Source organism: Anopheles aquasalis, chromosome 3 (genome assembly GCF_943734665.1).
Source record: "Anopheles aquasalis chromosome 3, idAnoAquaMG_Q_19, whole genome shotgun sequence".
In the NCBI taxonomy this organism is placed as follows: Eukaryota; Metazoa; Arthropoda; class Insecta; order Diptera; family Culicidae; genus Anopheles; species Anopheles aquasalis.
In genome coordinates this window covers 37,447,316-37,466,160 of record NC_064878.1, presented here as the reverse complement: position 1 = coordinate 37,466,160, position 18,845 = coordinate 37,447,316, and the positions used below count along the sequence as shown (strand labels likewise).

Here is an 18,845-nt window from a genome sequence, read left to right as displayed (position 1 = left end):
AATTTAACAATCACTAAATTAAAAAAAAAGCAAACCGACAGGTTTCATTCCTGGAATTCACACATACCACTGTGAACCACTAAACAAACCATTTCATACCTTTCATTGCACCATCCCTGAGGCGATGAACGATTTCTTCTGCTAAGACACACTGTCAACATGATGGCCGTCGAAAGGTTCATTCTGGTGGCAGAGCAGTGCAACCAAAGTAGAGAGAGAGAGAGTACAAGCACTGCACAACACTTAGCGAACCTGTCTTTTTTTTTCGCACCAAATCAGCCACGGAACACGGAGCGGCACAAACTTTCACAACGTCCGCGTGTCCGGTCAGTGGACAGTGGCAGGCAAGCAGCCGGTCAGGTAGCATCGTGACATCACTGATAAAGAATGCTGCCCACGCTGGACTGCTTAGCGCGCTCACTCGTGATGCAGGTGCGCGGTGGTGTCTGTTGCTGCACCACTCCGGTGAGGCTGCGAGGATAGAGTTACAACTTTATTGCCACTTCGGGGAAGCAATCGGTGTCCCCGGGGTGTGCGGTGGCGAGAGCGTAAAGTTTGTCCAGTGACACCCTCGATTTGTTCGCCTTTCTTGCACCTGCCGTACATCACCATGCTGTGGATGGCTTGTGGCGGTGTTGGTGGTGTGTTAGCGCCCTTGTTTGCTTGTTAGAACAGCTAGTTTTGAGTTGCAATGGTCCCTTAGAGAAATCCATTTCAACATTGTTGTCAGAGATTCCATTGCTTCGTTTGACGAACATTCATTCCGCTCCCTCCATGATATCGCTCATTGCGCTGCGATAGATCGATTGTAAACGTCCAAAATAATAACCATCCTTGACGCAAAACGGAATTCGTTCTATTTTAATTTATAGATGAACTCATCAAACATTGCAACTCATCAGCAATTCGCAGAACAATGTTGTGCTCGTGATCAGTGCTGTATTATTCGACATCCAACTCCAAAGCTTCATTTATTCGCTCCAGATACCACGTGCGTGACAAAAACCCATCCACAAACACATCTACATATACAGCCAGAGCAGCAAAAGGATCGTTATTAAGTGATTGTAATCGTAGAATTGCTGATTCGAGGGAATGTTGTCATTGTTAACTAGCATCGATTATGTAGTTTTCATTGAAAAAAAAAACGCGAGTGCACCCCAACGGTGCACGCTCATAAGCTCTGTTGGAGCACCAGAGAACCCCCCTAAGGGACCCAGTGGAAATGGGGACGAGCCACTGCACGGAAAATTGCCTGACTGTTCGAGGCCAGCGTGTCCCGATCGGTTGGGGTAACGGAATTCGCAGCAAAAAACAAACCCTTGGTTCAATAGGAGCAGGGGGTGAAAGGGGGGGTTCTAAGGGGGGGGGGGGGGGTTGGAGGCGGGTAGTTGGCATTGGCCCGCATTCCGCAAAATCGGAAAATATGTCAATTTGAAATGTATTATGAATATTTTCATATCACTTCATGCGTATCGAAATTGTTTGCTCGCGAGCGCGTGACGCGTTACGGTTTTCGTGCAGAGGGCACGAGGGCCTGGAGGGGAAGGGGTGTGTGCTTCATCTCTTCCAGTACAATTCCTCCACCCAAAAACCAAGCCACCCTCCTTCACCTTCATTGGCCAACATAGAGAGTGAGAGAGAGAGAGAGAGAGAGAGAGAGAGAGAGAGAGAGAGAGCAGAGAAAAAAGCGCTGGCAACGCAACGAGAAGAGTGGAGTCGCTAGCGAACGTTTAAATGCATTCCGGCACCCGGCACCCAACAACGGCAAGGTAGTCTGCGCGCCCACAAACGGTGCAACGATGCATCCCGCAGGTTGCCGCAAAACCGCAAAAGCCGTGTGTCAATGGGCCGTGCGGTCGATCCGGTCGGTGTCCCGTACGGCCACTAGCCGGCGGGCTACACCAAAGCTAACACACGACAAACACCGTCACCGGTGAAAAGAATGCTCTCTGCTCGCTCGGTCGGTCGGTCGGTCGATCGGCGGCGTTAGAACATTTTCCACATTTCCACCCGAGGTCAGTCGCCGTACGCAGTGAATTCGTGCACGACTGTGTGCGTGCATGTATGTACGTAATGCACACACGAAAACCACAGTGGAACAGTTTCCAGTTCCCAGCGGCGAGATAATAATTCTATCTCCTAGCGGCCGCCACCAAACCATCCACCAACACGGTGCACTCCACCTTTCCCAGAAGGGACTCTCAGAAGGGAGGGTATTATGGGGCGCTCCAATGGACGCAGCACCAGCACCGGCACTCGAATGGGCAGCAGGAGAAGCGGTGGAAAATGCTCGCACCAAACGCACCGCACCGCGGTTTGTTGTTTTGTGTGAATTATGGGAATTTATTCAATTTTCGTCAGTAAAAATATCCGTTTTTTTCGCCCTCCGATGGTGGCTGGAATGGGGCAGGGACCAAGGGGTGAGAGGGCACCTTTTTGGGGATTTGAATTTAAATGTCACCGAACGCCTGCGCTGCCCATGTCCACGCCGCAATGGTCCACTGTAGAGCTTACTATAGCTAAGGGTGTGTGCGACGATATGAATATTGTTTTCACGCACTTTGGACCTTCGGGACGTCGTAGCGGTCGTAATCGAGTGTGCGGAACGCATGCGGTCCACCGTGGTTTCCGTGCCTTGTGGGAGGTGGGGGTTGCTGTGTCCCTCTACTGACCAACTGGCTCTTCCGGGACATGTGTTACATTATTCAATTTCCACTGCTTTCGGGCTTGATGAAAGGCTCGGTTGTTCGCGAGTTGTTTCAATTTAATTAATTAAAGTTCACACGCTGCGGTGCGGTTTTGTAGCGCTTTTTGTAGTGATAGAGTTAGAGAAAAATATTGATCAATCATTCATCTTTGTGCAGCTCTATTGGATTGTCTAAAAGGAGAACAATATAATCACCTAATATTAAAATCATGTTTATGGGGATGGATGCGTGAAATACTACTGTTGGGAGAAGTATAAAGGTATCCTTTTTTAAATGGAATTTAACAATATTAACAAATAGCACAATTTATGTCATAATTTCTGTAGATTACCGCGTGGCATATTTGATATTTCTTCCAGATCATTCGTGATTCCGATGTTGATAACCTTGGTCATTGCTGCGCTGATGTCATCTCTACAGGTTAATGCATGACTGTGTTACAGAAAGATACCATAATTCAAAAAATGCTAAAGACGGAAAGACGGAACACGCGTCAGGTAAATGATTGTGATTATTATTATTTGGGTTGTGGGAAAGGTTAAAAGACAATCACAAAGAATAGATAGTTCGATCGTTCCAAGCGTAGCGCATAAGTATTATGCGGAAAGAGGGTACAGGTCCGTTGTGTATTGTTTGGTGTAAGATCTAGCAACTATGAAACTTCGATTGTAAAAAGGGACGACAATTTAAAATCGGAATCGTCTTTTTGTTCTCAGCCCTAGGACTCATTCGGTATTACCAATTCTATATCATTCTCCATCATGAAGGTGACTAAATGTATACTTTTTGGATATTTAAAAATATAGCGTTTATCTGACATTGTTACTAACTGACTAAATAGTATATTTAGACTGGCTTTTATTCGCTTTACATTACACGTCTCCTGAACCCGACTTTAGAAGACCTCAAACATTAACCAACAACACAAATAGTACTTATCGTGGCTTGTATCACTGGCCTGTTCCGAATACCATTACCCCTTTTCTAGCTCTACGAGGTAAATTTTTGAGTTGAATGGTTTACCGTTCAAATTATTCAGAGCTCTGGCAGAGCTGGGTGGAAAGTCATCGTATGCTCAATCATCAGTGTAGTCATCGCTGGGCAACATTCAGGCTCTATTCGCACAAGTGAACCTTGCTATCGGTATACGATAGCGATAAAAAAATTGCTTCCCGACGCCTACAGTAACCATCTATAGAACACATAAGTTCTCGAATTAGTGAGCTCCTTCACAAAGAGCGCATAGGATTCGTCACATGTACTTCTTGTGATAATAACTAAAATTAGCCTCAATGATTACAATGCGTTGACAGTGTACCAATCTTCCTGTTGACCGACAAGACATCCTGCTCGAACAGCTAGAGTCCAAATTGTGAAGTGAAGGAGCCGCAATGCTGTTCGCAGAGAATTGAGTCACTGATAAACACCGAATCATAAACAACAGTCACTTCACACAACAGTTCTGCGGCCCATGACACCATGATTCGCGAGCATATCGCTTTCATATAAGATGTACCGCAATCTCACGACCCTAATGGTAGTTTAGCATTTGATAAGAAATCGTTTTCTTCGCATTGATCAGTCGTTCCGTAGTGATAATGTTTCGTTGTAATGAGTTTCTCCAGCTTCTCGAGTTCCTCCGAGAAACTCCTCTTAAATTGTACAAGTTTATTCGAAGCTCATGGAAACAGACTCGCAAGAATAGCATTGTATCCCAATAGACGAACCCAGTATATTTTGATGGTATTGTGGGTATTTAAGTTTTCAGACATTTATGTTGGTCAACTGGAACACATCTATGGTTCCAAATTTAACATAGCTCAGCTTATCACCACCCAATGAATGTTGCAGTCAGTCATCGCTCAACACGGTACTGGGTGAGCAACATCCAATCACGAAAGCACTTTGTTCTCCAACACAAATAGCCAGTAACTATGAGTATGACAGCTAATCAGCGTTCTGTGCTTTACAATGTTCTATATTTTTACAAATAGACTGCGTGATATCATATAGTCGACTAGGTCCAATGCAGAGAACAAATATACAATAACGGTGTTGAATGCGGTTAGGCTCATTCTTTCAGTGAGTGGCCATTGTGGCAGGAGTGCAAAAAGCGTGATACAGAAATGGGTTTTGTACTGCAATGTACTTTGTGCTTTGTGCTGTTGTGCCTTAACTTTGGAGAAAGGTAAGCGAAACCGATACTTGAGGTTCTTGCTTTCTAAAGTACATTTTCGGTTTTGTAGCACGTTGGTTATTGGTCCTAGGTTTATTCGGCCAAATCAGGACTACTCGCTTGTGGTAAGCAACCTCTTTGAGGGAACTAAAAACGAAAGCAAGTTAAACGTACGCATGGAAGGGACAGACGCTGATGGTCGGTCCATGCTTAATATCACAAAAACAGTGCTCGTGAAGACTGACACATATCAGTTATTAACCTTCAAAGTGAGTTGTAAATTGTATCGCGTGTTTTAATGATAAAATACAAGTTATGAATGACATGTTTTAGGTACCAAGCGAAATAACGGACGGAAAATATTCTATTGTAACCGTAGGAGACGGAGCAGAACAGGTATATCACCTTCAATATCGTAGCTCTTACCTGTCAGGGTTGATACAAATCAGCCAACCAGTCATCACACCAGGCAACAAACTAATGTTTCGCGTGATCGTAGTCGATGGCGATCTCAAGCCACCACTATCACAACAAATAAATATGTCAATTTACGTGAAAGATCCTCATGGAGAAGTGATACGGCAATGGACCAATGTGAGCATTTACAGTGGAGTGTTTGAAAACCAAGTAGTAATATCTAGCATACCAGCGCTGGGACCGTATAATATCTTGGCAGAAGCAAATGGAGCTCGTTTGGTTTCGAAAATATTCGAAGTGAAGGATTATGATCTGTATTCGATAGATTTAAATTTCGATACGACGATTATGCCATTTGTAGAGGATCAAGCACTAAATCTGACTGTAGAAGTGAAAAATTATTTGGGAAATCCACTCAGTGGGAATTTGATAATCAATTGCTTCTTCAATGATGAAATGATAGCTAAGACCCATACATGGGATGTGAATGGAGTGCGACAAGTCTATCTACCTTTGACCGCAAACCTAAAACCCAGGTTCGGCAACTATAATGTGGTCGTGAGAGTCACCTTCACCCAGCAATATACAGGTAATGGCAAGCAAATGTGCAACTGGAATTTGAATACTAGCTGATGTATGGTTTCAAATGTTCTCAGATCGTACAAGTACTAAAGCGCTATGGATAACGTTATACGATTACAAATACGATGTGAGGTCAGATGTAGAACGAGTGACGTACACTCCAGGATCGCTATTCAAAACAACGCTGAAAGTTACTCATCACAATCTTGAGCCTGCTAAAAACGTTACCCTGCGTGTTGTGGTTGAAGATGTGAAAGGGTTGAATGAACAAAATTACACAACTAATAAGGACGGTAAAATTAAAATCTCAATGACCACGAATACATCAACGAAGCTGAAGTCATTTCATGTGAGTGTAACATACTACATGGATAGAAAGAACCATTTGAAATATGTTGATTTTTCAATCTAAATTGCAGGTGTACGATGGTGAATATCTTCTACTTTACGAAAGAATTTCGGAGAAAATAAGAAACGATACCTCAGACATTTATCTCGACATTAAGCTTCTTGCACGGTACCGCTCATTCATGAAAACAAAACAACTCGATTGAAATAATTGAACTTGATGATGAATGTCCAACCGTTGCAGCCTCAAATTTAACCGAATGATGAGATTAATGATCGCGTGCACTCACGGAATGGACGTTCTCGTGTACTTCGCTATTTCGAAAGGACACGTCGTGGATGTTGGATTTTTTCGACCAAACCAAAGAACCAGATACTATGTTCAAATTTTGGTATCCAATAAGCTGATTCCTCGGTCAAAATTGGTTTTCCTTGCTTATACGAATGGTGTATTCCGATCTAATTTCTTGGATGTATCCGTTCGCGAACTTGGTAACCCTGTAATGATAACGAACCAGCAAAAGAAGGTGAGCGACATACACAGTTTTTTAAACCATTCAAATCAAATTGCAGATTGAGATTAAGATCGAAGAGAACATCGGTGAAGATGGTGTTGACCCCGGGGACGAATTTGAGTTATCGATCCGTGGGCGCCCAGGAGCCTTCGTAGCTTTGGCATCATATGACCAACGTTTGATGCAGTACAGGACTCGCGGATTGAAACAAAAGTATCACGACATCTTTCTAGACGATATTTGGGAATTGTTTGAATCATTGCACAAAGAAAATTGGAGGGATTTTGATCTCATAGCAGTAGGTTTATTGGAATTGATTGATACTACCCGAAAGATGTTTTAATTTTTTCCTACCCGATTATCTTCTTACAGACAATAGGGGCATCTGGTTATTTATTAAAATTTTTGTTTGAAAGCAAGTTGAAACATTCAAATCATTCAATATAGTGCTATTTTAACTTATGTTCCTCATTTTTAGGGTATGCTCAGCGCTACATGCGTGGAATGTTTCCAGATGCTCCTCGCGAGAGTATGCCCGGACCCTACAGGACCGACTTTTGGGAGTCGTGGTTGTGGCATAATGTGACAATACCTTCTTCTGGAAGAGTTCAGCATGTACAGGCAGTGCCTCATACAGCCACCTCTTGGTATATAACTGGGTTTTCCATTGACCCTGAATTTGGCCTGGGAATCGTCAAGGAACCGATCGAATTCTCGACCTTTAAAATATTCTTCATTAATGACCACCTGCCACACTCCGTAAAACGGGGCGAGTTGGTATCACTGCATTTTACTGTGTTCAGCAGGCTAGACGAGGCGTTTGAAGCTAACGTGACGATGTTTAATGCAAAGAATCAAACACAATTCATCGATCGTCCTACAGGATGTGAGTAAAATCGCATTATTAGATGACTTTGTCTTATGTCTATTGCAAATTTTCAGTTTTAGACGCGAGACAAACGGAAATGTTGATGGTCCCACCGAAATCTGAGGCACTGGTTTCGTTCCGTGTGAAAGCATTGAAACTGGGTGAGATGGAGATTCGAGTGAATGCATCGATCATGAAAGGCGTTATCTCAGATAGCTTCAAAAAAATCATAAAAGTTCTTCCGGAAGACATAGTGCGTCGAAAATCAAAAAGTATACGTTTCCATCATGAAACTCCTTCAAACGAATCAATCGACATTTCTCTTTGTATTGGCAAGAAGGCAAAAAAGGGCTCCAGAAATGTTAACGTGACTGTCCACCGTGAGAGATCGCAACACGTTACTCCTTGGTCGAGCAATAGCTAATGAAGTTTCCTTTTTATTTTAGCGGTTCAGCAACGATCAAAAAATGTCACAAACAATTATACTGTATCATTTCATTACTGTGATAAAGTAGAAATAATACATGTAACTCCACGGTTCAAGGAGAACATCAGGATAGAATCCGTTCCGAATAATGTCAAGATATTATCTGTGATGTTCAGCGGTATCGGATCCGCTGTGATTGAAGCAAACTGGCAATACCGTCAAAATTTGATCAATTTTAAACCCCGTTTCATCATACAAATATTCAAGGTAAAAACATCTTCTGAGTGGCTGTCGCAGTTTGATATTTGTTGCAGCTTCATTCCGAAGAATGGGGCGCAGTATTCAAATCGCACGGTTGTGGAAGTGAGCATACCGACAGGTTACGCGATGGACAAGCATAATGTACTTAATATCACAACAACCAACCCCATCATTGTAAGCAAACAGAGAACACTAGCAGATTGACGTTCAGCACCAATTCAACCGCCATTTCTATTGCTTCAAAACCCGCAGGAAAATGAGGTGCAACATGATGGAACGACGATGCTGGTGTACTTCAATTATATGGGTCAAAAGGTAACTTGCTTCAGTGTTTTTGTATACAGAAGGTATAGACTGCACATAAGGCGTCCCTCATATATCATGGTGCAAGATACCCAACGTCCAGGTAAACGCAGTATCGAGTCACGTTGTTGAACGATAATATTAATATTTTGTTGCCTTCTCAATCCTTTCAGAGGTGAATAAGATAGTGATGTTCGACATCTATTAGATGAAGGTGCCGATGTGTTAGACCCCAGTGCGGTTGCAACAGATATAGCGAGTTTAACATTGAATCAAATAAATTTATTGTGATTATTCCTCCCAGCTCAATCCTACATTCAGCAAACTTGGAACACGTAAATCGTCTTATCTTTTCGCGCGGTATTCTGTCCAAAAGGCAATAGTATTCCTTGTGATGTATTGACGGTTGTCCGATTTCTGCCTTCTGGATTGCCAAGACATTCCATATCTAGGGAAAGGCTGTTGCGTGGAGCACAAAGTTTAACAACTAGATCCAGTGTGGAAAAGGCATTCCCTAAAGATGGAACACTTGCGAACTGCAAAACCGCGAACCTCTAGCGAATCAATATGAAACCGAAGGCCAAGATCTGCTATTCTACTAGCAGAAGTCTTCTTTATTCACACAATTTCGCACTACTTGTAGTGATGTTACTCACAGACGTTCTCTGCTGCTAAAGAAGGTTTTTAAAGTTCCCCACAACATTAACTCTTCAGGCACCAAACTTAACTTTTTAACCCATGTTCCCACCCACCCACCCATGTTCCAATATAGAGTCTGCCTCAAGCCGGTCCTATGCGCCATACCCAAGAAAGCGTTTTGAGTCCTTTCAAAATCATCCCTTCACTATAATCATTCTATATTTTGCCATTTATTGGTGCCATGTTCTGTGAGTTATTCGTTACAAACCGACGGATTCAAATTAACGAATTCAAATGAACTTAACCCAAACCCTTGTAAACGGGGAGTTGACAATCAGCTGTTTGCGCTCAAACCCGAACCAAAACAAAACAGAAATTAAAAAAAACACAAGAAAATCGTAAATTGGCGCCCGCTGCAGCTGACGAAACACCCTCGGAACGGCCACCAAACGCCTCGCGGCCGGCATGCTGAAACTTTTGCTGACCCCGAACCGACCGCCGCTCTGCGGGCACGGATTTTCCAGGTAATCTCCGGAACACCGGGTTGCATAACCTCAACTAAGCCGCTCCGGATCTTTCTTTCCCTCCGATCGCCGACAGCCGGTTGCGCCGTTCACTTGATCTGGTTAAAACGGGACTGCAGCAGACGACCAGAACGAATCGGACCTCACTATTTCCCGGCCGCGCTCTTCAGCATGCCGCTGCCACCGAAGGAAAACAGGGCCGATCGGCACTGTTCCGGCTGCTCCTGGGCGGAAGTGCCGTCTCGTTAACGGTCGGTTGCCAGTACCGGCGATGGTTTGCGGATTGTGAAGCTCCGGCCAACCGGTTAGCAGGCCAGCGGTACGGATTTGGTGATGAAGCCGTGCGCTTCGATTGGTGGAAGTTTTGGCGCTATCTTAAGCAGCATTTGGGCAAGTTAATCGGTGCAATTCTGGTGAGTTAATCGGAGGGGTGTTCCGGGTTCCGGACCCAGTTGTAATTGCGCTTCTGTGCTCTTCCCCTTTCAGGCAGCACTGGCTGTGGCTTACTTTAACATCCAGATACCGAACCTGCTCGGCGTGGTCGTCAATAAACTGGCTCGCTATGCCGGGGACGGCTTGAAAGGGTACAGCTCCATCGAATGGTGGCGCCGGAGCGCTTTAACACGTTAATGATCTTTCTGTTTTTTCAGTATCGACACTGCGGCGTTCTTCCGTGACATGAGAGGCCCTTCGTTGCAGCTGTTTGGCATGTACCTGGCCCAATCCGGTTTCACCTTCGTGTACATTCTGCTCCTGAGCCAGATCGGCGAACAGATGGCCGCTAGTATACGGCAGGATTTGTTCCGCCAGATCATCATTCAGGATTTGGAGTTTTTCGACCACAATCGTACCGGTGAGCTGGTCAACCGGCTGACCGCCGACGTACAGGACTTCAAATCGAGCTTCAAGCAGTGCATTTCGCAGGGTTTGCGAAGCTTTGCCCAGCTAGTCGGTGGTGGCATTTCGCTGTTTTGGATTTCACCCCAGTTGGCCAGCATTGCGCTCGTCTCGGTTCCGGTAGCCGTGCTCATGTTCTCGCTCCTCGGTCGCTCGTTACGCCATCTGAGCAAAAAGTCCCAAGCCCAATCGGAACGAGCGACATCCGTGAGTGAGGAAGCACTGGCAAACATACGCACCGTACGGGCCAGTGCCAGCGAGTACGCCGAGGTTGAGCTGTTCCGGACGGAGACGGATAAATCGGCCATCCTGTCGCAGCAGCTCGGTGCCGGAATTGCCGTCTTTCAGGCACTCAGTAACCTTTGCCTCAACGGAATGGTGCTGACGACGCTGGTGCTCGGTGGTCACTTTATGTCCGCGAATTCGATCAGTGCCGGCGATTTGATGGCCTTCCTAGTGGCCGCCCAGGGTGTGCAACGCTCGCTAGCCCAAGGTTCCATTCTGCTTGGATCCGTCATCCGTGGCATGACGGCGGGAGCCAGAGTGTTTGAGTATTTGAACCTGGAACCGAAGGTTGATCTTCGCCACGGGCTTATCATTCCGGCGAGCAATTTACGTGGAGAGGTGCGCTTCGAGGGAGTTGAGTTCGTGTATCCAACCCGTCCGAACCAGCGAGTACTGAAAGATTTCAATATTGTCCTGCGTCCGGGACAAACCGTAGCCCTTGTAGGTGCAAGCGGAAGTGGCAAATCGACCGTGGCCTCTCTTTTGGAACGATTCTACGAACCGACCGGTGGGCGGATTACTATCGATGGTTATGAACTCGGCCATTTGGCACCGAGCTGGCTGCGAGGGGAACTGATCGGATTCATCGAACAGCAACCGGTACTGTTCGGAACGACCATCTACGAGAACATCAAATACGGACGTCCGCAGGCGAGCCACGAGGAAGTGATGCATGCGGCCAAACTTTCGCAATCGCACGACTTTGTCAGCAAGCTTCCGGACGGGTACGAGACGATGGTCGGTGAACGGGGCATCCAGCTGAGCGGTGGCCAACGGCAACGGATTGCGATCGCCCGGGCCCTGCTGAAGCAACCGACGATCCTCATTCTCGACGAGGCAACGAGTGCACTGGATGCGGCCAGTGAAGCGGTCGTTCAGAGTGCCCTCGATGCGGCCGTGGTCGATCGAACCACGCTCGTGATCGCCCACCGACTGTCCACCATTCGCAATGCGGATGTGATCGTTGTGCTGGATCAGGGCCGGATCGTGGAAGTGGGCAATCATGAAAGTTTGATCAAGCTACAGGGCTTCTACTACGAGCTGGTGAAGCAACAGGAGCGGCAACAGCACCAGGAGCAGGACTCTGGTAGGATGTACGGTTAGTGGGAGCTAGAGGGAGGGGGTGATGCTTGTGATTGATTCGAATGACGGTGAAAGCCTTATGGATGGTGTAGGTTAACGAAATTCTAAAAGACAAACCAATGCCGACGCAATAAAGCTTATTTATTGATACATTCTGGCGTTCATGGAACGTAAGGAGTCCGGCGTTCATGGAACGATCTTCACCAGTCTCGCGAGCACGTGGGAGGTAGTTGATGGTCCAATCGACCCCACAAATTGAATTAAATTTAATTATGCACTAACGCTATCTAGTCCAACCTGCATCCGATTGTGAATCTCAGATAGTTGGTTGATAATTACACCGAACAGAGATCTGTTGAATTGACGGAGTGATTGCCGATTGCCAGAGCTATACAATGCATGCTCTTCCATGCTGTTCTAACATTATCCCATGATCAGTATCTTTATGAATGTTTGCAATGTTACCAGTGCATCAAGGGTACCGGTATAAAATATCGGGTGTGTTTTGTGAAAGTAAACAGATTGCTACATATTTTCTCCATCTTCAAGATGTAGGAAGCAAGCCAATAATTCACCCAATTTCCCACATTCAAATAGGAACATAATTACCATCGTGTTCCCGAGCGATGGAATCAATCATGAAACTCCCCATGTCTGGTGCGATTAGGAAGCCAACTCCCAGTCCAGTGCTCTGATTGAGTCCTGCATCAATTATGCTTTTTATGCCGATGCATTTTAATTTCCCAAACATTCTTGATCTGGTTTTCTGGTTTTCGTTTCGTCTTGGTACTTGGTCATGTGCTCTTGATCGCGATTGCCCAGCGCCGACAGCTCCTCGCGCAGTTCGCGGATCGTTTTCTGTGCCTTCTTTACCACATCCTGGGCTTCCGGATTATCGTTGGCCACCTGATCGCTGCGGATCCCTTATTTTCTGCATCTGGCATCGCCTCGTCCCGATCCCCTTCCTATGGCTCCCTCACCCACACTCCGCTATCTACCGACCCAACCTACTCCCACGTCACCACATCCACTACCTCTTGAATCTGTGGCCGCGTTGCACGAGTGTAACCAGTTGCTGGAGCGACCGGAGATGGTGGCAGCGGTGAGGACGTACTTTTTGGATTTGCAGCCACAACAAATGTACTTTGTCCGGCTGTGGTTTTCAAGGGAGCTCCTCACAAAGTGTTCCTGGACGGGAGGAGCGGAAAGGGAGCGGTTCGATGTTTTTACAAATATTCTAGCTGTTTTTGTGTGCGCACTCAGAATGCTGTTTCGTTGAGTCTTAATGGTCGCAGCCGGGGCACCCGCAAGACACGTACAATATAGGCCGCCGTAGAACGCATCCGCGTCTTGATCCGCGAGAGTTGGATGGCCATTCTTGGTTTGGGGGTAAAAGGCAAACAAGCTTCGCGGCATGCCTTCTTCTCGGCCGACTTTGGCCGCATTAAGATGATTTCAGACCGAAAGCCATCCAAGTTTTTCGGCACGCTCGAGCTGGGATCCAAGTACACTGCGCCTCTGCGCGCAAGGATCCAAGTGCACTGCACCTCGCATCTTTTCGTTCGGCGGTCGCTTTTCTCGTTGTGTCGTGTGATTCGCTTCGATCTCGTCCAAATTCGTCCAAAATTCGTCCAACCATCGAGCATGGATGCTCATCAGAAAGCAGCCAACGTAAGTAGTTTGCGCCATTTTGGCTGCAAAGCGTGCAGTTTAAGTGTAGCGCTGGGGCTCAGCCTGGGGCCCGAATGGAGCGCTGGGGCTCAGCCTGGGAGGACGCCAACGACACACGGGGCCAGGGGAGTCTCTCACACAGGTTGTTTGGTGTTTATCCCCGTTTTAGGTGGACGATGATGTGGACGCGCTGCTCGAAGAAGCAGCAGCTCATTGCGAGAGGCTATCTTGTTATCGGCCCAAGCTAGATGCATTGGAGACGGAAGAGGAGGCGGTGAGCGTGGCCAAGGAAATTCTGAGGCGGCGCGACATACAAGTTCATCACGTTTCGGGTGGGGTTTTTCATCCTCTGGATGTCGGTGAGTGTCCCAGCGATTGACGTTCGACGCACGACGGTGCATTAACCACGGCTTGCAACTTTGCTTGCTTTCAGCTGAACCGTTGCAGCTGTACGCCAAGGGCAAGGGGCAACTAAGGCTCCAGTGGTGCGCCGATGGCACACCGGCAGGCGTCTACAAGCGAACCTGGCTGGTGATGTGGCGGGTGCTGCCGCGAGGCCAAGTGCATACGGCCAGAGTGTTTGTTGGCGACCAGAAACCCAAAGACGCCGATTTCATGCGCTGGTTTGTGGAGAGCGCAAACCAAATCACTCATCCCAGTGATCCTGACCCAGTCCTGCCGTGCATCCCGGTGCAACTAGCCCATTTCATCGGCGATGCTGAAGCACGTGCGCTGGTGATGGGTAAGAACAACATTTTGAGCTTAACTTCATCCATTTCATTCTCTCAACATACTCATCTGCTTCTGGCACTTACAGGGACGGCTTCTCCGACCGCAGCGGATGCGTGTCCGAAAGGGCAGTGCAAGATCTGGCGTGTAGGGAACGTGCCGCACTACCCGCTGGAGGCAGGTCCTGAACGGGGTGAGGAATGCTTCTTGGCGCCCCCGGCCAAGAAGAAGTTTGTGTGCCGTCCGTCGCCCGTGCACGAACTGGCCGCATTCCACCCCGTCAGGGACGTGATCGTGTGCGACCTGGTGCACATGTTGTACCAAAACATCATGCGTACGATACTGCAGCATCGCACCAAGCATCAGCAGCTGCTCAAGTCCATCAAGGCAGCGTCTCGGTGTTTGCCCACCGAGATGCTCGCTGAGATCCAACATGCCAGCCTAGACTCGCTGACGCGGAAAGAGCTAGGCTTTGCATTTGCAGTGGGTGTGACTGCCTTTCGGAACTACTTCTCGGCCGCCATGTTCGCCGGGTCGGCGAAGCTTTTCCGGCCAGAGCAGCAGGATCCGGAACAGCAAGGCACCAGCTACCACTGCCACATGCTCCTCTATCTGGCTCGTGAGGCCAAAGAGCACGGTGTGCAGAGTATGGCCGCCTTTGAGGAGCACATAGCCAAGTGCACCTGCCTCGGGGCCGGCAAGGACGATAATGTGGAGGTGGAGCGAGAGCGACAGCCATTCCGCGATGCCCCCGTTCCAGCACGGCGCTGCAAATGCCGCGCTTCTCGTTGGACTGCGGCAACGAACGGGAGGCCATAGGCATGAACCCGGACTTGCAGTTGGTAGGAGCCCGTGTCGTCGAAAGCCTTCCTGCCGCTGACTACCATGGCCTGTCCGTCCCGCAGGAATTCGGCCTGTTTGTCTTAAAAGTTGGACAGAATCCGCGCCAAGATGGTATGCCTGAAGAATGAGAGCGCGTGGATCACGCCGACTTTTGAGGTAAGAGCCCACGCGGGGCGAAACCGGGCTGGTGGCTCAATCATCATCACACACGCTTCCCTTCCTCTTGCAGATGCCATCTCCACCGTTCGTATCGTTCGGCCATCCACTGCCATCCACTGCCTCCTGGCGAGACGCCTCTCTTGGTCTCTTACGCTTGTTGGCCACAAACCGAGGGTCTAGCCGCATCACCGCACCACCGGACTGACCGTGCATCCGACGCCTGGCTGCCTCCGAGGCCGAGGCCAAGAACATCCTTCGCCGATAAGCCGCAACCACCATCCCGCGGCTAGAACACGGCTCCGAACGTGGGCCGGAAGTTCAGGACCGATTCAGGACCGGAACACCCGAGTCAGCTTCGACCGGAACACCCGAGTCAGCTTCGACCGGAACACCCGAGTCAGCTTCGAGCCCGATTCGGGTCGCTGTGTGGTGCACGGAGGCCACCGATCGGTGCGGGGCGCTCGTTTACGACTCAGCCGACTGGGCTGCCTGGTTCTGCCGGCTGCCAGCAGTCCACTTTACTGGCCGTGTCCGCTGTCCTGTCCGGTCGCTTACCGGTCCGGTCCCGTTTTTCGTTTTTTGCGTAGCTCGCGGTTCGTGCTCGCGAGGGGCTGGGGTGATGAGTGTGGCGGGGTCGCAGGGGGGGGGGGGTAGGGCGCTAGTTAGTCGGGGGGTAGGGCGCTAGTTTATCGGGGGGTAGGGCACCGAAGATAGTATTGTGGTGAGTTTGGTGAGTTTGGTGAGCAGTCCCATGCAGCAACTCTACACAAATCTACACAAATCTACACAACTCTACACAAATCTACACAACTCGGTCGAGCCCGCAGGTCTCGCGGTAAAAATTAAAATAAAGTATCTCTCTCGACTCGACAAAATCGGCCACCCATCGAGCGTCCAAGGGGTGTGCGAGTGATAAAAGTGACCCTCTGTTGCTCGCCCAAACTCGTGCAATCCGCGGCTGTTTCACGGGAATAGGAATCGTGTGGGAGGGGTGCCGTGTCGTGTCGTTGCCGTGTTGCCGTGAAATTCCTGCCGAAATTTTGGCCAAGCTCTCTTTTACTGGTCTCCTCCCCAAAACAACAGGTGAAAACGGGGTGCATTTGTTCGTGCGTGCATGCGTGTGTGTCCGTGTGGAAATCGCGAAAATCCTGCCGAAGGAAGCAGCGAAATCAATGAGAAAAGCGACCGCGGCTGCCCCGCTGGCATCGTCATCACGCCCCGCGGCCCCGCGGCCCCGCGGAGTTTGCTTGGATGGAATGGGCTTCGGTGAAGTGCAAGTGAATGGCAGAAAGTGTTAGCTGGCTGGTGCACGCACGGAAGGTGAAGCGAAACGCAAAACTCGGAAAATCGTGAAAAGCGGGTGTGGCGTGGAAACGCATCAGCGACGGCAAGAAGCATCCCTCCGCCCACACACGTATCTCTCCTCATCTCGCTGTGTCTCTCGGTCGGTGAAGAGTGGAAGAAGGTGCGGCACCACCAAGATGGGAAACTGTTTCAGCAGCACGGCCAAGGCCGATCCGAAAGAATCGATCGGGGCGACCCCGATGGATAGTGAACCGGTGCTGCCGGGCGGCAATCCGGTGGCCACTCCACCCCAGGAGCAATCCATCCGACAGCCGATGCCCGCACTGCCCGACCCGGGCAACGATTCCATCAGCACGGCCAAGATATTCGTGGCACTCTACGATTACGACGCCCGCACCGACGAGGATCTTAGCTTCCGGAAGGGAGAGCACCTGGAGATACTGAACGATACTCAGGTACGGAGGACGCGCACCCCATTCCAAAACACCTTCCAGTGAGGGAGGAACAAAGGGACTCAGGGGAGGGACTGTGAAAGAACTTTCATTCCGCACCCTTGCATCCCTGCGACCCTGCGACCCTGCGCCCTTGAAGGTGCGGGACAAACAGAACATAAGAACGACCGTGCGCCGGAGGGACGGTCCGGAGAGACAGGAAGGGAGTGCGGGACGGAATCAGGAATTTTGGGATCGTAATCTTGGGATAAACAGCGAGGCACCCCAGCATTTTATGTTTTTCTTTTTTGTTTGAATGAAATCATGTTGCGTGTGCCAGATCTCTGCATGAGGATCGTAATTTGAGACCTCTAGCGAACGGAGAGATAGATAGAGAGAGTGAGAGAGAGAGGCTATGAAGAACCGGGATTCCGGGTCCGGGCTCTAGAGCATAGGTTTTATGTGGTTTCGATCGCGTTGAACTGGCCTCGGGAACGTTTCTTCATCTTCGTAGCCAAAAGGAACCGAAGCCGGACCAGCGCCAGAAGCCGTTCGATCATCTCCCGTATGATGAAATAATGTTCGTTAATCGGGCGCAAGGGGAACCGCCGCCTCCCCCCCCAAAAAAAAAACCCGGAACCGATCGTACGGGCGGCGAAGATTCTCGAGACAGCCCGCCATCTGGTCCCGCGGTTATGGTCGCTCGTTGCATTAGACATGCGCATCATTTTTGGGTGGCGCAATCTATAAACGCGTTGTGGGGTACACGCTTTGTTCGCGCCGGTTTGCTGTTGCGATCCGTTCGGTCTTTAGGCTTGAATTTGCCTATAAAAAAACATGCATGTCTTAAGAAATTGATCACGAAATTGACCTGAATTCAAGTCGGAGTCCCAGTTAGTACCAGAATATCGAATCAATCAGTTGTTTAGCCGCGCCTGTAGCAATGGAATGTAATTTGCATCTATTCCAAATCGACATTTTTATGTTCTTACTGGGCACTTGTAAAAGATGACTTAATTATATTGATATTACAAATCTCTGTGCAGCAAAATATGAGCAAATGTTGTAATTAAGAGGTACAACTAACTTCGATTATGTTAAGCTTCAGAGTAAATATGTTTTTGCATGAGATGACTGAACTGACAATGGAATGAACTCGTACAATTAAATTGCTGATGATCAAATTTTTCTACAACAGATGTATGGGAAAATATCATTAAATTAGAGGAATCTATCAGCAATTTCATTCAAAAATGGTTTAAAATGTGATATTAGATCCTCAAAAACTGGGAACATAAAAAGATTACAACTTGATTAAACATAACTGAAAGGAATACCTCAATTGATTGATATTAATCAGGAAAATCGGTCCATTTATTAAATGGCAGTTGATAGAATAACGAAATGTAGTATTTCCTAATACAAAAGAGTTAACTCATGGGTAAGGAACTTTTTATTTCAGTGAGACAACAAATCGATCCCTACTTGTCTGCAATGAAATGAAGACAAAAACATTTATTCTCACAAATGACTTGCATATTTCATTTAATCATATAAAAATCCTTCAGGGGAAACCGTCCAGATACGATTGATCATTCACAACTTTTGGGATGGGAATGCCACCTGGAATGTTTTCGCTCTTTTCATTTTTTTATTGTTTTGGCTCAACGA

At 48.0% G+C, this 18,845-nt stretch overlaps 4 protein-coding genes across 4 annotated transcripts in view; all 4 read left to right on the top strand.

Moving 5' to 3' along the window:
- The first annotated feature begins 6,196 nt into the window (after window positions 1–6,196).
- Window positions 6,197–7,128, top strand: LOC126576629 (uncharacterized). Its single transcript, XM_050237934.1, has 5 exons — window positions 6,197–6,235; window positions 6,306–6,403; window positions 6,479–6,734; window positions 6,808–6,998; window positions 7,122–7,128. Exons 1-5 carry the CDS (start codon window positions 6,197–6,199, stop codon window positions 7,126–7,128), a joined length of 591 nt encoding a protein of 196 aa, XP_050093891.1.
- Window positions 7,129–7,265: 137 nt separating this feature from the next.
- LOC126576628 (uncharacterized) lies at window positions 7,266–8,816 on the top strand. The gene is made up of 5 exons (XM_050237933.1): window positions 7,266–7,635; window positions 7,698–7,997; window positions 8,064–8,479; window positions 8,558–8,711; window positions 8,782–8,816. Exons 1-5 carry the CDS (start codon window positions 7,281–7,283, stop codon window positions 8,814–8,816), a joined length of 1,260 nt encoding a protein of 419 aa, XP_050093890.1. The 5' UTR covers window positions 7,266–7,280.
- An 817-nt stretch (window positions 8,817–9,633) lies between these two features.
- Window positions 9,634–12,168, top strand: LOC126578607 (mitochondrial potassium channel ATP-binding subunit). Its single transcript, XM_050241363.1, has 4 exons — window positions 9,634–9,771; window positions 9,848–10,184; window positions 10,258–10,355; window positions 10,422–12,168. The coding sequence occupies exons 1-4, from the start codon at window positions 9,713–9,715 to the stop codon at window positions 12,055–12,057; spliced, it is 2,130 nt and encodes a 709-aa protein (XP_050097320.1). The 5' UTR covers window positions 9,634–9,712; the 3' UTR covers window positions 12,058–12,168.
- A 4,077-nt stretch (window positions 12,169–16,245) lies between these two features.
- LOC126578606 (tyrosine-protein kinase Src42A) overlaps window positions 16,246–18,845 on the top strand; it is a 73,617-nt gene continuing 71,017 nt past the window's right edge. Inside the window, exon 1 of the mRNA XM_050241362.1 lies at window positions 16,246–17,198. Coding sequence (XP_050097319.1) covers window positions 16,920–17,198 — 279 coding nt within the window. The 5' untranslated portion in view covers window positions 16,246–16,919. The remainder of the gene's footprint in view (window positions 17,199–18,845) is intronic.